This window comes from Indicator indicator, chromosome 1 (genome assembly GCF_027791375.1).
Source record: "Indicator indicator isolate 239-I01 chromosome 1, UM_Iind_1.1, whole genome shotgun sequence".
In the NCBI taxonomy this organism is placed as follows: Eukaryota; Metazoa; Chordata; class Aves; order Piciformes; family Indicatoridae; genus Indicator; species Indicator indicator.
Window position 1 is genome coordinate 120,510,290 of NC_072010.1, and position 14,761 is coordinate 120,525,050.

General features: G+C 36.3%; 1 protein-coding gene across 3 annotated transcripts in view; it reads right to left on the reverse strand.

The window, feature by feature from the left end:
* Window positions 1–14,761, reverse strand: part of USP9X (ubiquitin specific peptidase 9 X-linked) — a 71,827-nt gene that overhangs the window by 36,301 nt on the left and 20,765 nt on the right. For all 3 annotated transcript variants that reach the window (XM_054380698.1, XM_054380704.1, XM_054380689.1), the window contains exons 14-23: window positions 10,447–10,534; window positions 8,636–8,978; window positions 7,082–7,177; window positions 5,374–5,585; window positions 3,741–3,981; window positions 3,379–3,528; window positions 3,160–3,280; window positions 2,566–2,696; window positions 2,027–2,305; window positions 457–582 (exon numbers count right to left, since the gene is read on the reverse strand). In XM_054380698.1, the coding sequence (XP_054236673.1) occupies window positions 457–582; window positions 2,027–2,305; window positions 2,566–2,696; window positions 3,160–3,280; window positions 3,379–3,528; window positions 3,741–3,981; window positions 5,374–5,585; window positions 7,082–7,177; window positions 8,636–8,978; window positions 10,447–10,534 (1,787 nt within the window). The remainder of the gene's footprint in view (window positions 1–456; window positions 583–2,026; window positions 2,306–2,565; window positions 2,697–3,159; window positions 3,281–3,378; window positions 3,529–3,740; window positions 3,982–5,373; window positions 5,586–7,081; window positions 7,178–8,635; window positions 8,979–10,446; window positions 10,535–14,761) is intronic.

Genomic DNA, 14,761 nt, shown 5'->3' on the forward strand with positions numbered 1-14,761 from the left:
TATCACAAAAATGTTTTAAAATACCCATTAACTTCTTTTAATGCATTACATCAATTTTACAGACTTCTAATCCGAGTGTAACAATACTCACAATCCATTAAAGGGCTTGTACAGAACCTGTCTAGCTCACTTCAGCCTCTTTATGCTATCAGACACTGAATTTCCTAATTACATATGGAAACAATTAATTAAATATGTTTAATTGGTTAACAGCTGATGAACCATATGAATATTGCCTAAAATGTTTCATGAGAAAAGATAGGAATAAGGCCACCCAGGGAGGTGGTTGAATCACCATCACTGGAGGTGTTTAAATGTGGTGCTAAGGGATGTGGTTTGGCACCAGACTTGGTAGAAACAGATAATGGTTGGACTTGATTTCAAAGGTCTTTTCCAACCAATTCTATTCTATACTACAGGGGAAAAAAAAAGTGACACAGAAAGGAATTCACTAACCTCGTCAGATATTTGCTGTGCAAGACGTATTGCTACATTTCTTAGCATGCATTCTGAAGTTGGATTAGGAATGTTTTGTAGGGCACTTTGTAGCACCACTGCCTGGTCATGTGTAGCCTGGTTTATCTGGAAGAAAGTATTATACTTATTTTTAGGTAGAATAAAGAAAGCAAGAAGATACAAAAATCTAAAGCTGCTTGGAAAGGTTTGGTACAAGTAGATAAGATCTACTTACAGAAACTGCAAACACCAAGAAAAATAAGACTCCTCATTTTCAAATAGATACCATCACATCTGAAGACAATGTATGTGACTGACCACACACAGGAGAGGCATTTGCTCAAAACTATTAAAGGTTTGGGGGTTTCTTCATTGAAAAAATATTTCCAGTTAGCAAAATGTTTAGAATTACAGTTCCTCCTTCCCTTTCTGTTGATGTAGGAAAGAAAGGTTTGCTACAACAATGGGTCTCTCTATTAGCTAATAGTGTCCAGAAGAACATGGCTGTAGCGTTCTTTTATATACATTTTAAACTCAAGTGAAAGCACTGCCAAAGAATCCTGTTCTGAGTTACCCTTCCTGTTGAAAAAGAATGACTCTGGTATCTTCCAACAGATGCAGCTAACTAGAACAGATACTTATTTTTCACACTTAAGGTTAAGGGAAATGTACTTTTCTGCTTCAGAGATGGATCTCGTTAAACATGCTGAAGCGCATAAAGTGATCTGAAGTGGAGCCTTCTATGTATTCTTGAGTAGAGGTTATAGCTCAAGCAACTATTTGGGATCAAATGTCACCCAAAAACCCCCACAAAACCAAAAAGGAATACCTAGCACATGCCCAAGAAGTACAGCAGTAAATTTTAGGTTTTGGGACCTATGCTGTACACCTACTGTAAGAGGATAGAAATAAAGTCTTGACCCATAAGCTATTTGTCCAAATGGATAAAAACTAACTAGCAATATTACATGTGCATAAAATCTACTACTATGGACATGTGAGAGCACAGTTCAGAACACCTGCACTACACTTCCCAACTCTGAGAAATCTTGGGGTAGAACAACTTTCAACTACCAGTACTTTGCAATATATGTAGCTGTTCTCTGCAAGAATATTTCCATGAGCAATGGACAGAACAGGAATCTGGTAAACCAAGGACTTATTTGTAGGAAAAGAGCTGGCACAACTCAGCATAGATTTTTTTTTTGCTTTATGCTCTAACCATATATAGGAGATGCAAGAAATTCAGAGGACTCAAGAGCTCCAAAGAATCCAAATTCAAATTTAAAGGATATACTTGAAAATGGAAAAGTTACCTGTACTGACAATCATGCAAAGCATTAAAAATCACATACAGAGCAAGTGGATCTCACACCTAACTTTTCTATAGTCAGAAAGAAACTGTCTTGTATTTAGTAAGTGATCACTTTTTTACAATTGTCAGACATTATCTGAAGTTACCTTGACGTGTAACTCGCTCAAAGAGGCTACCAAAGGAGAGAAGACAGACACTGCAGAAAACAAAAACCTGAGCACACTGCTATTTGCAGCAAGGAAGATTTATTATTACCGGTGAAATGGTACTTGTGCCTTCCACAACTGGCTGACAAGCTTCTGCCACAGCTCGAACATGGCCATATCCAATTGCTGTTAGCAATAATTTGGCTATTTTTAGAGCATTAAGGTAGGCACCCCTTCGAGTTTCCATATCTGCATTTGGCAGGAAGTTATTTCTAGTCAGCATGCTCAAAACAAGAGGCAAACCACCACTTTTTAAGAAGTTGTATTGAAAGTCACTGGCATCTTCTCCAAGAGGTGCACTGGCAGGCATTAACAAGGCATAAACTACCTGCAAAACAAAATGAAGAGTTAACTAACAGAAATACACTGGCCTGAATAGAGATGATTGAACTCCAGACTATGCTGGAATGCTACTTATGCAATGCTCTGACAGCACTGGCCGTGTACCAGTTTATTCCAGTAAATTGTTAAGTATTTTCAATTGTTAATTTCAAATCAGAATTTGACCTTAGGCTTCCATAATGTTACAGAAAGGATTACCAAAGGAAGAGTTGAAGATTTTTAAAGAACAGGCAAAGCATCACAAACCTCTGTTAGATACAGCACTTGTGAGGCAGAAGGACCAAAGAACAGAGAATCAAGGGATGGACTAAGGCTGCTTTCCCCAAGCTTTGCATGATCTAAACAAATAGCTCGTAATTTCTCAACCGTAGTGTTATCTGAAATAAAAACACAACTTATAAATATTCTGTAACAGAACTACTCCAGAACAAGCCAGTAGTAGCTTAATTATAAATCTGGGAAAAAAAAATATAAAAGACATTGCAAAAAGTGTAATTGACAGACAAGACCAGGCTATGAAGCGTTCTGCAATGATTATTTCTGTCTGTACAGAACTGCTCCTGTGGCATAAAACCACTTCCAAATACAATGCTTATCCCCATCTTCACAGCATGGAACAGCACTGTAGCACTTAACCCCAGCACCAAATGCAAACTGTGCAATTTTATACAACAGACAAGAGGTAACTATGTGGAATACATTTGCAATTCTTATTGGGACAACAATCATGAATTACCATATCAATAAATTACTACAAAGTGGAAAACACTTTCCAATCTTCAAATGAGAAATTATTACACAGGATTTTACAAGATAAATGAGGACAAAATTAAGTTTTACCTGGTGGCATGAGCTTCATAAGAACACGTGCTCCGTCTCTAAGAGGTGGCATATTTAGGCTACTGCCCAAGTCTGCAACTTGCCAAAGAAAGGAGATGTATCGAGGATGCAGTGACATGATCTTAAAATAAGCAAATAACCCCCCCCCCCAAATAATTAGTTAAATATGAAGTATAGGGGAAAAACGGGTTTAAACTGTTCAATTCAGAATATGCTTACCACTCCAGGCAAACAGCTTTCAACTTCTGGATTTGGCCCATCACTGTAATGATTGCCATGGTTGCCCGGAGAACCAGTTGAAGAGTCAGAAGAACTATCTGGACTTGAGGGCATATTAGAATTTATCTGTGTAAGCTTAGCCGTAATTAGCTGAAAAACACAACATAGTATTAATACTATGTAGAAAAGTGAAGGCTTCTTTACTAAGTAAGAATCAGATAAAACATTAATGGCATAACACAAAGAGGAGGAACGGAACTATTTCCTAAGAACAAGCGATTCCATGCATGGTGTTTTTCAAGCATTTACAAAAGGGAAGCAACATCTGAATTGACATAATCAACTTGCAACACAACACTTACCGTTTTATCTTTGAGATTCAACTGCCCAATTAACTTTCTGTCATCTGCAGGGTCCACCAGCTCACCACCAATGAACAGCTCTACTTTAGTGTGCGCGCTATTGGCTTTAATACGATTGAGAATACAACGCCGCACTTGGCCAATCGTGTCGTTTGTGTGCGACCAAATATCCAGATCCTCCACCTGTCGGCCTTGGTTGGGAAAACGAACTACCAGTGTGATGTGTTTACCACGGAAAGCTCTGAAAATACAGCAGATGAAGTTATTTTGGCCTCATGAAATAAGTTCTTCTTCCTGCTGTATTTTGTGCTGCAGATATTTCAACATCAATTCTTTAGATAAGGCAATACGCTCCAGCACGAGGACTTGTGAAAGCCCCAGCAACTGTGCAAATGTAACATACACAGAAACTTCAGGAAGCTACTCTTAGCACAAGTTCATTAAAGGTGGTCAACTTCACAGCCAGATTAGGAACATGATGACAGAACTTCAAAAAGTTTTGTATGAAGTTTTAGATCTTTTCTCTGCTTTCTAATTTCCTGATCAAAATGTGAAAACGAAGCTCAGACTGGGAACTATGTTTTCCTCTTTCAGCAAGCCAACTGAGTTGTGAATACATTAAGAGCAGAAAAAAAGTCATCAGATGAGCAAGTCTCAGTATGTTGACAAAAGCTATTCAGAATTTTTCCATTTGAATTCCATTAGAAAAAAACAATCAGAAATATTTTCACATTAGCAGTGATCAAACTCTGCACAATGGCAGGGAACTCCTGAGGAAAGATGTGCCCAGATAAGCCCAAACTAATCCCATGCAACAAAAGGCAAAAATTCCTCATACAGGCTCCTCATAAAGACCTGTGAAAATGTTTGTCTAATCAAATAAGCAGCCCACATAAAAAACAGGCACCTGCAATCAACAGGAGAGCTTAGTTGGGACTAATAAATCAATGCGTACAGTAAAAATGCTGAGGAGCACTGCAAATTATTCATACAATATGAAGAAACAGAAATCTTAGATTTCCTTGACAAAAAAACGCATTTAAAACAAGGGGACAATAAACCCCCACCACATCTAAAAATACGTTAGATGCATCATAAATCCACAACAATCTCAGTGTATTTTGGAGACTTTCTTCCCACAGAAAGCAGCCTCCAACACAAACATTTAAATAGTTTTCTGGTTTGCCTTCCTTTCTCAGGAAATAAAAGCATTTTGTTTGTGAAAACGTCTACACAACATTAGATGTGTTTCCTTTTAATTTGTACCAAAGAGCAGAGTTAAAGGAGGCATCTCTGTAAACAAATCTGGAAGATGAAGATATACACTAACACGTTTTTTGTACTTCTTTTAAATAATTATCTGAAAACCAAAAATACATCCAAAATAATTAAGCCACAAGGTACATAGTGATACTTATAGGAGAAACCACCAGAAAGAAGTTTAATCTCTGGTCTGCTCTCCCCTTCATATATGCCTGTATTTGATTTTTCATTTATTTTTTTTCCTCTAGATCAGACTTTCATGTATTAGCAAATAAATTGGACATCTGCCTGAAAAGACACCTTTCAATGTGAAAATGAAAAATATTAGTTAATGGAAATCACAGTCACAATAGTCCACTTTCGCACGTACCTTGACATAGGTAGAATAGTTCTCTCCTCGTGGTAGTCGCTGTCACATTCATTTATATATTCTCTTAAAACAGTCAATACTCTCACCATTCGTATTGCTTCTTGTCTTGCACAATTGATACTGTCTTTATCTCCATCCAACACACATAATGTATCATAGGATGCTTTTAGACGATCAAAACAAGACTGAATGAAGTCTTCATGAATCACTACCTAATTACATTTAAAAATTGATAGAGTTACAAGAAATGTATCTTTTCAGTAGGATAATCCAACAATAAAAGTGAAAAAATAAAGTTCCAAAACCAAATCCAAAACAATCCCAGGGAAGTTACTGTATAAAGCTGGTTTATTTCATTTTAGAATAAAATCTCTACATAGCTCTAACTTAGTGCATACTTCAAAAACGTTGCATATCATCAGTAGCTGCAACTGTACAGTGCAAATTGAAAATGTTTGCACATAGAACACTAAATTGGACTTTGCCTTACTCATTTCCTCAGACTACGTTAAAGAATCTCTAGCTGATAACACTGTACACTTACTTGACGATGAAGAGTGACCACAGAACATTTACAGACCACCAGAACAACCATCCCTCCCCACTCTGCAATCACAGAACTCAGTTCCAGATACACTCTTCCTGCATAAACTCAGAAATGGATTCTGAGTGAAATTCAGTGTAGTGGCAGCTGTAGCCAATTTCTCCCTTCTGCCCAATATCTAACATCTCCTTGTTCCTGGCCTACAATGACATATAACCCATAGTATCACTGTGAAGAGTTTGCAGTGTCTCCAGGTAGTGGCCTGTAACAGAAAGCCACAGTCCAGTAGCTACTTCTCTTGGTGGCAGCTCAGGAGCAGATGACTTTGAAGCACCAAAACAAAATATTTGTGTGCACGTTAAGGAATTTCAACACTTCCTGGAAGTGTCAAATCCAACCATGTGCAGATGAACAGATCCATTGCATGCTTAGTTAAGACCAGACCTATAGCAGGAAAGAGGCATACAGCCCATCTGCCACTACAGTAAGACGCAGCTGAATGGCTGGAAATGCACCACCTAGAGCAGCTGTGCTGTATCTAGCAGACTGGCAGCTCTGAAGACTGCAACAGTGTTTTTAAGAACAAGTATGAAAATTGGAGGAATACGACTAGCAAGCTATCAATTGCTAGTCTAGAGGATAATACTTCTCCTGCCCCAAATGCGTGAAATACCAAGTTCATTTCCCCTGACCTTTCAGAAACTCATTCTCTGTCCATTGAAATGCACCTCCCAGCAAATATTAATGTAAGGAGATAATATCTGATTTATTAGGACTGAGCTTTACCATTATATGAAAACTGTGACCCTTTGTAAAGGACATGACATAAAAAAAGATCATATTAACTTGTGAAAATACTCCAGCAACAACTGGTATTTCCACAAAAGGCTTACCTAAGTATATATGGAAGTATTTTCTCAGTATAAAGAATAAACCATTATGAAAAATATCAAACAGTTCAGCCCACAAATTGCAAAAATAGCTCTTACTTAGGCATCTGACCAGAACCTGAAGGTTGCAGTCAGAAGTATACACTCCAAAACATGACAATCATTCTCTGTTTTCAAAGATTTCAAGTATCAAAATATCAGCAAGCTGGATTCCATCACTGTTTCTCTATTATATTATAGTCCAGTTTTCTTGTTACTTTTTTTTTTTTTTTACCTGATTAACTTGTAACCTTGGGCCAAGATTCGTGTAGATCTCCTTAAGAAGATCTATTGCTCTGTTTGCAATGTCATCGTTTCCCTGAATTACAACCTAGGCATAACAAAAGTAACAAACAAAAAGGTATTAGACCTTCTTAAAACTTTCTGGTATAACATTAAAACAAAAACGTCTATGTTAAGTATCCCAACACAATAGCATGACTATTTTACAAGGTCATAGTGACTAAAATGATTAGTTACAACATAAAAGCAATACCACTTAATTGTGCAGGAGTCAAAATTAACTAGTTTAAAGGAGTTTGGAGGTAGCAAAAGAAGTCAATGTTTTATAGACATAAGTAGTGTTTATATACTCATCTTCACATTACATTTCCGTGTTAACTAGCTGCAGAGAACATGCCAATTATTTTTTCAGATACTGGAATGACCTACATCACCAAAGACTTTAAAATTCTGTTTTAAAATATTTAAATGACTGTGAGTAGGTAGAAGATGGACAGACAAATGAGTGCAGCTTCCAAACAGATAATCTAAATTTTAATTACCAGCCACCAGGTCTGAAAGCAGCCTGTACAGGCAACCCCTGCAGGATACTGACATGAAGCTTTACAAGTTCTGTCATGCTGCCAAATGGCAGGGCAGATCTAAGTATGTCAGTTCCCACAAATAAGACAGGCTAGCATTATGTGGGTATTCTGTACACAAACACCATGTGAAAATTAATTTATATAAAAATTGTGATATATTTTTGTTTTTACTAATATCATCACAATTAACATACTTGAACTTTCAACCAAGTCTAGTTGTGAGGGCATCTATGCTCAAGGCAGTGGGGTTGGAGTAATGATCTCTAAGGTTCCTTCCAACCTAAGCCATTCCACGACTCAGTAAGGCAGAATCAAAACTACTGAAGACTGCTGCTTTATATACAGCATGTTTTGCACAACACTCTACAGCCATGATTATCATGCCACGGAGCACTACTGTGGGTTCTAATGCAGCTTCTGAAAACCAGAAATACTCTGAAAAAGTGAAGTATTAAATTAGATACTGATGGCTTTTCACCAATAGATTTAGCAAACTTCTGAAAGCTACAATCTTCCCATAACTGTATTTCCACAACCTTTTGCTTAAACAAGAGAAAGAATAGACCAGTGATGAGTTGGTTTATCATACTAGACTGAACGATACGAGCCAGCTTATGAAGGGCACAAAAGGAAATTTAATTTGTATGTGTGAGAGAGAAACTTACAGATAATTCACCTGGAATGATTCTTCAACAGCATAGGCAAATTTTTAGTAATGTGCATACACAACTACGCTTGATGTTTCAACTAACTTTCCATTAAGCATCAGTCTGCAAAGTTATCAACTTGCACACTTGCTGGGAAGACAGTGTAGTAAATGTCCATGCATTTAATTTGAAAATAAAAATAGCTTTTTGTAATTTCAGTTTACAACTAATAAATTACACATTCCTAAATATATAAAAGGAGACTGAGAGAGACTTAGCAGTTAACCATTCTGATGTTTCCTCCAATTAACTCACCCTCCAAAGGTAGTCTAGTCCTATTAATTCCAGATCATCCATCATATAGGCTCGTCTCTTTGCTATTAGCTTTCCTTCTCGACAGTTCACAGCTTTGAAGAAACGTTCAAAACATTTCATTCCATTTTCTGTTAATAGGGAAGGATCCAGCTGAAGCACATTATTTTCAAAGAAGTCCTTATTAATGTCAGGGTCTAAGTCTGGTTCATCCCCCATTAGTTTGGAATACCATTTAAAACAGGCTTCGCGATCACAAAGATAAACTGCATTTTCAGCTAAACACTTCCATATTTGCTTCGCCTGAGGGGCACACAGCCACAGCTGACCATCCTTCAATAAAAATCTTGAGTAAAACAAAGAGACAATTAACAGCACTGTCTAACAGACATCTATAGTTACAATTCAGTAAAAAGTACAGGCAAAAGATGTATATGAGTATTATACATATATATACACATCACAAATACCATCCACAAAACTTTATTTACATCATCAGTTCACTCATAATTAGCTCCATGATTTCTTAGTAGATTAGAAAGGATCAAGACCTTACGGTCTACACATAGAAAGGAGTAAAATTTAGCAAGCAAATATTTTACACAATAGTACTACGAAGCGATGCTTACATGTGTACAAACAACTGCGCATAACCTAATGCAAACTACTTAGTTTAGAATTCTGGACACAACTTAAGAGATCAAATTACTTCTGCTACCATTCACTACGCTTAAGACCTCATTGCTACCGAAATCACAAAATAAGGTATCGTTTCCATGGAACAGAGTCAGAAGCAGAAGTCAATGAAGTGGAAATGTTTCCTTCTAAGTAAGTTTCTCATTTATATGGAATTATTTTTAAAGAATTAAGAACTTCAATTCTAAAAGCTAACACTAAAAATGTTTCAGGAGGAACAAATGATAAAGTCCTTCAGAATCATGTTTCTGATTCAAAATATTTTCTATCAGGGACTAAGTCATGTCACTGCTTTTCAGAAATAACTACCTACATATTCTACATGTGACAGCAATTTGACTTACACTCCTTACATCAGCAACTAGTGAACTTAAATTTAAGCAAGTTAGAAATTTTAACATGCAAAGGTGGTAAATGAAGTCTGCTCTCCACATGCTGTTGCACAATTTCATTGAACAATTTAACACCAGTTTAGTTCATAAAAATTCTTGGTGTAATTAATAAAAGCTAAAAAAGCTCCCTTCAAAATCACGTAAAAATACTTCAGAACCTGAGAGTTTCACAGTTTACGTATTTTTACTTGTCTAAAACAGGGTTAAAACCAAGAGAGACAAAGCCTAAAAAGCATCAGCTATTGCAGCACTGTGATGAGTAGAGAGCCTTTGTTTTTCTACTTCACTCAAACAGTAGCTGGTCAAAGGTAATCCACATAATTTCTTTTATTCCCATTTATTTCTAAGGCTCAGCTGCTGACAACCTAACATCAGTGTCTGACAAAAGTATATGTCAGTTTATGATTACAGATTTAAATCTGGTGCTTGTACAACAAGTAAGGACACATGGACACATCCCTACATGAACTATTTTAAATTTTCAGCTACAATCACATACACATTTTATTCAGCTCAGTAAGGTTCTGCACACAGGGAAAAAAAAAAAAAGGAAAATAAAAAAACCCAACCAAACCCCCAAACATTCATCCTATTTTTGCATTTTACTTTTGAAATAAGTTAAGACAGCAACTTCAAGCTAGATTAAGAGATACTAACAGTTGTGCTGGTTTGGGTTTTTCTAAGTATTCTGACAGATGTTAAACAAATAATCAAGTTAAAACTAACCGCAAGAAGTTAAGTCGCTCCTGTACTTCCTGCACGTGACTGTATCTGCTTCCTGGTCTTACAGTTTGAGGATCATATTCACCATGCTCTGCAAACATAAAAGGTTTCATTCAACAACACATTCAGAAAAGACATGTTGACTCTAAAACCCATGAAGGGTTTGAAGACTTCTTAGACTGAACATAATTAAAATGACTGAAAAAACAGTAATTTTTCAGTAAGGTATATGAAAATAGTTTCAGAAGCCTGATACCAGCTAATGGTTCCTCCTAAATTAAGATGGGTATAGGCAAGCACTACTGAGGTAACAACAAAATAATTTTTTGTTGATTATTATAGTTATGTGCAGATACCATTCAGTATAATGAAAGCATTACAGAACCATTAAGAACCTGCACACTACTTGTTCATATGAATCTTCCCTTATTTCAGGTAACCACTTTGAAATCAGAAATTATTTAGAATAACAGTATACCAACATTTCAGTTTTCCATTTTTAGGGTTTTTCTTCTCCAGAGGAAACCAAGACTCCAGTTCTTTAACATCTTTATAAGTAGGTATGTACATGACTACTTAGAGAAGAAAAGCAAGTTTCCAAGTATAAAACCCAAATGTTTGTAATACTGACAAGTTTGAAACAGAAGTAATTTAAAAGGCAAGAAGTCAAGCTTCTGACTACATTTTCCCAAATCTCAGCATAATATTTTGCTTAAACAGCTGTTTGCTGCACAGGAACTTGGGTTTGGTGTGGTTTTGCTTATTGGCTTGTGGGGGAGTTTTCTGACTGTGTTTCTGGTGTGTTTTGTTTGCTGTTGGTTTTGGTTTCTTTTAATTAAAGAGATAAAAATCTAGATCTGTACTTGCACTGCCTTCATCTGTACTGGTAATATTTCATCATAATGCATGCCCATTATGACAGCTCTATCAAAGACTAATTAATGCTATAGTTCTGCATTTAACTGGAATGGCCCAGCTGTGGGAGCCTCTATCATTACAAAATCCAGACTTGTAGTAAAATTTACCTTCAAAATTGAATATCGGTCTCTCCTATTACATCAAGGGGAAAAGAAAACAAAACAAACAAAAAAACCCCAACCTGACAGAAGAAAACAAGTCTAGCAGCTGAAGTGTATCATCAGTGTTTCAAAAGCAGGAGACAAATAAATACTGTTCTTTATACAGAAGTTCAAAAGGTATATTAGCTTTAAAAACAAAAAAATCTAAAAGAAGGGAAACCAGAAGACTAGCAGTTAACTGATGTCTACAAAACTGGAAACATTATGACCAGCAGAAACCCTGCAAAAATTTAAATTATAATCCTAGTAAGTAAGCACAAATGGGAAATTATCAAAAGTGAATAAAATTCTGAAGAATATAGGAGTAACACAGTAAAAACGAGTTAAGTCTTAGAGAACTCAAAACATACGCTGTGAGTCTAACAATTACAGAATCATAGAATCATCAGGGTTGGAAGGGACCACAAGGATCATCTAGTTCCAACCTATTTCCAATCTAGTTCCCTGCCATGGGCAGGGACACCTCACACTAGATCAGGCTGACCCTCCAGAGCCTTATCCAGCCTGGCCTTAAACACCTCCAGGGATGGGGCCTCAACCACCTCCCTGGACAACCCATTCCAGGCTCTCACCACTCTCATGGTGAGGAACTTTATGTCATATTGCAGAGAGATTGTAACTAATTACACCAAGCGTTGGGTAGGTTTTTTGTTTGATTTGTGCTGTTTGGAAGAAGGTGGTGACAGAGTTAGTTTGTTTAAACTATGGGGACTATCTGGGCTTTTTCTTTTTTCCCCCTGCATTAAGTCACAAACACAAGCGTCAATAGTGGCAATGACAGAATAATTTAAATATGAAAGGCCAAAGGCATACTATGTATGTACTTAAGAATTCTGAAAACCTCTAAACTATAAAAAAATTCAATCTCTCTAAACATTCTCCATCTCAGCTTCTTTCTTTATTTGCCCAGTTTATTTTCTCCACTGTGCATCCCACAGCAAGCCCAAGCGTGATCTCCTTAACAGTTCTTTCTACATACAGGAACAGAAAAATAACAGAGAAACCATAGATTAAAAAAAAAAAAGAAGAAGAAAAAGAACTGGTTGAAAATTTATTAATTAATTATAATTAAAAACATGCATAGATGATCACATGGTTCAATTTCTACACATAACTCATTAACACTTGGGATTTATTTACTTCAGAAAAATGGAAGACAATGGAGAACTATCATTTTCAAAAAGTCTGGGATAAATAAGTCATAAAAAGATGAAACTGTGACCTCCTTCAGGACTACACAATGCATAGATCACAAAAAAATTCTGAAACAGATTAGCTTTTTCTTTAACCTTAAAAGCACAAACAATGAAAAACAGATATGATCAAAAAAAATATCCACTAGTGGATAACAGAATAATAGGAACACTGTTTGCCATTACAGAAGACAAATATGGAAGCCTTCAAGGAAAACAGAAGTATGATAAATTCAAAATTACTATTAATCAGAAATTGTCAACTACAGTAATTGTGGCATTAACTGTCAGAAAGATCTGTGGCTAACTTGATTTATGGTGTTTTTCCCTATGATCTCCATATTCTACTCTGTTTAGTATTGTGTATTATAGTCTTTGGAATATTAGCAGATTTTTTTCCGGCTGCCCTTAAATCATGTACAAAGCATCTAGTAAAAAAATCCACACTATTGTTCACCTGTACTATGATGAAAATAAGTAGAAGTTTCGCAGCAATTTAATTGCTTTGTAATTAGATTGCATTAAAACTCCTTGCACACCATAACTCCTGTCCTGTTGATGACGTTTATATTACTGCTTTAAGGAGTCATTATAGTTAGGGAGGGGCAGGGCAATGGGAGTGGTTTTTTTGGGCACATGAGAAGAATCATGCAGGATATCAGCTTAATTTTCTGCCAAAGTCATCAACAATTTGGTAAGTAAACAAAATTGTCAAACACAATCTTTCGGCTTCAGAGCTGCAGAATAACTGAACTTAGTGAATATCAGTTCATACATATGTGTAGGTTATTTTTGGACAAAGACAATACTGCATTAGAATATAATTGCTGATTATGTTTCCTCTCTAACTCTGAGGCCAAATCCTAGGTTTCATAACTGGCCAAAATCCCAGAGAAAGAGAGCATCATAGAATCATAGACTCTAAGCTATGATGAGAAATTTGTCATAAATTAAGATGCATTTTTACATCACTTTAACAAAGTTAAAGAGCTGTTTAACTTGCTATATGTCATTCTCCTTGACCTACACCTCACTGTAGCTCTCATCTTCATATAGCACCACTATTCTAACATATCTTCAAGGATGTGTATTGGATATATTAAGTTCTTCAGAATTAAATGAATTCCAAAATTAAAGGAGTCCTGGCAACTTACCCTGAAAATGGAAGACACACATGCGTTTTGTAATATGGCAATTATCCTATCCTCTCTGAACAATCTATAGTGATTTTCAACATAACATACTGAGTCATATTTGAGACATAATGTAAAGGTCTGTAGGATGTTATGATGCCAGGGGAGAATGCTCTCTAGCTCCAGTCAATAAAGCAGATGGAGGAGGGCATAGAACTCCCTCTCTCACTTCTGTTGGCTTAAATCAATATATTAAAATCCTGTGGTTCAGTGTAACAAGGACTTTCTTAGTCCATCACTCTCCTTCACTTCCCCTTGCCTACTTCCATAGCTAGAAAGCTAACCCAGCATTAAGAGTGTAAACTCATATTACAGAAGGCAAAGGGTTGAGTTTAGCCTCAAGTATGTGAATACTAACATGATGTGCTGCCACAGTATTGCTGATAACAAATGCAGTGAAGAAAGCAACTAAACAGAAGCGGGAATTGCATGGTAAAAAAGACTCAGTGGTTTAAAGCACTTCTTCCTGACAAATTCCAAACACTGTCTTCCATTAGAGGTGATTAAAAACAGTCTCAAAAGAGCCTACAAAATTTCAAAACTAGAAGTAGGACAAAATATAATATCATTATTATTATTGGGACTTTCACAAAAATAACTACTCTAGTGGCAAGTTGATGTTTACTAGACCACAGATTATCAACAGCTGCCACTTCCTCATATTCTGCTGGAAAACACATTTTCAATTATGAAATAAAATGTCAACATTTTATGCTTTTCTTGCCCAATCAGACACCACAAGGCTATCAACCCCACAGACACTCACAAATTTAAACTTAGTAGTCATTTAATTTTAAGGATTTAACTCCATTTCCACCTTAAGTTTTCATACACTCTATTTATGAGGCAATTT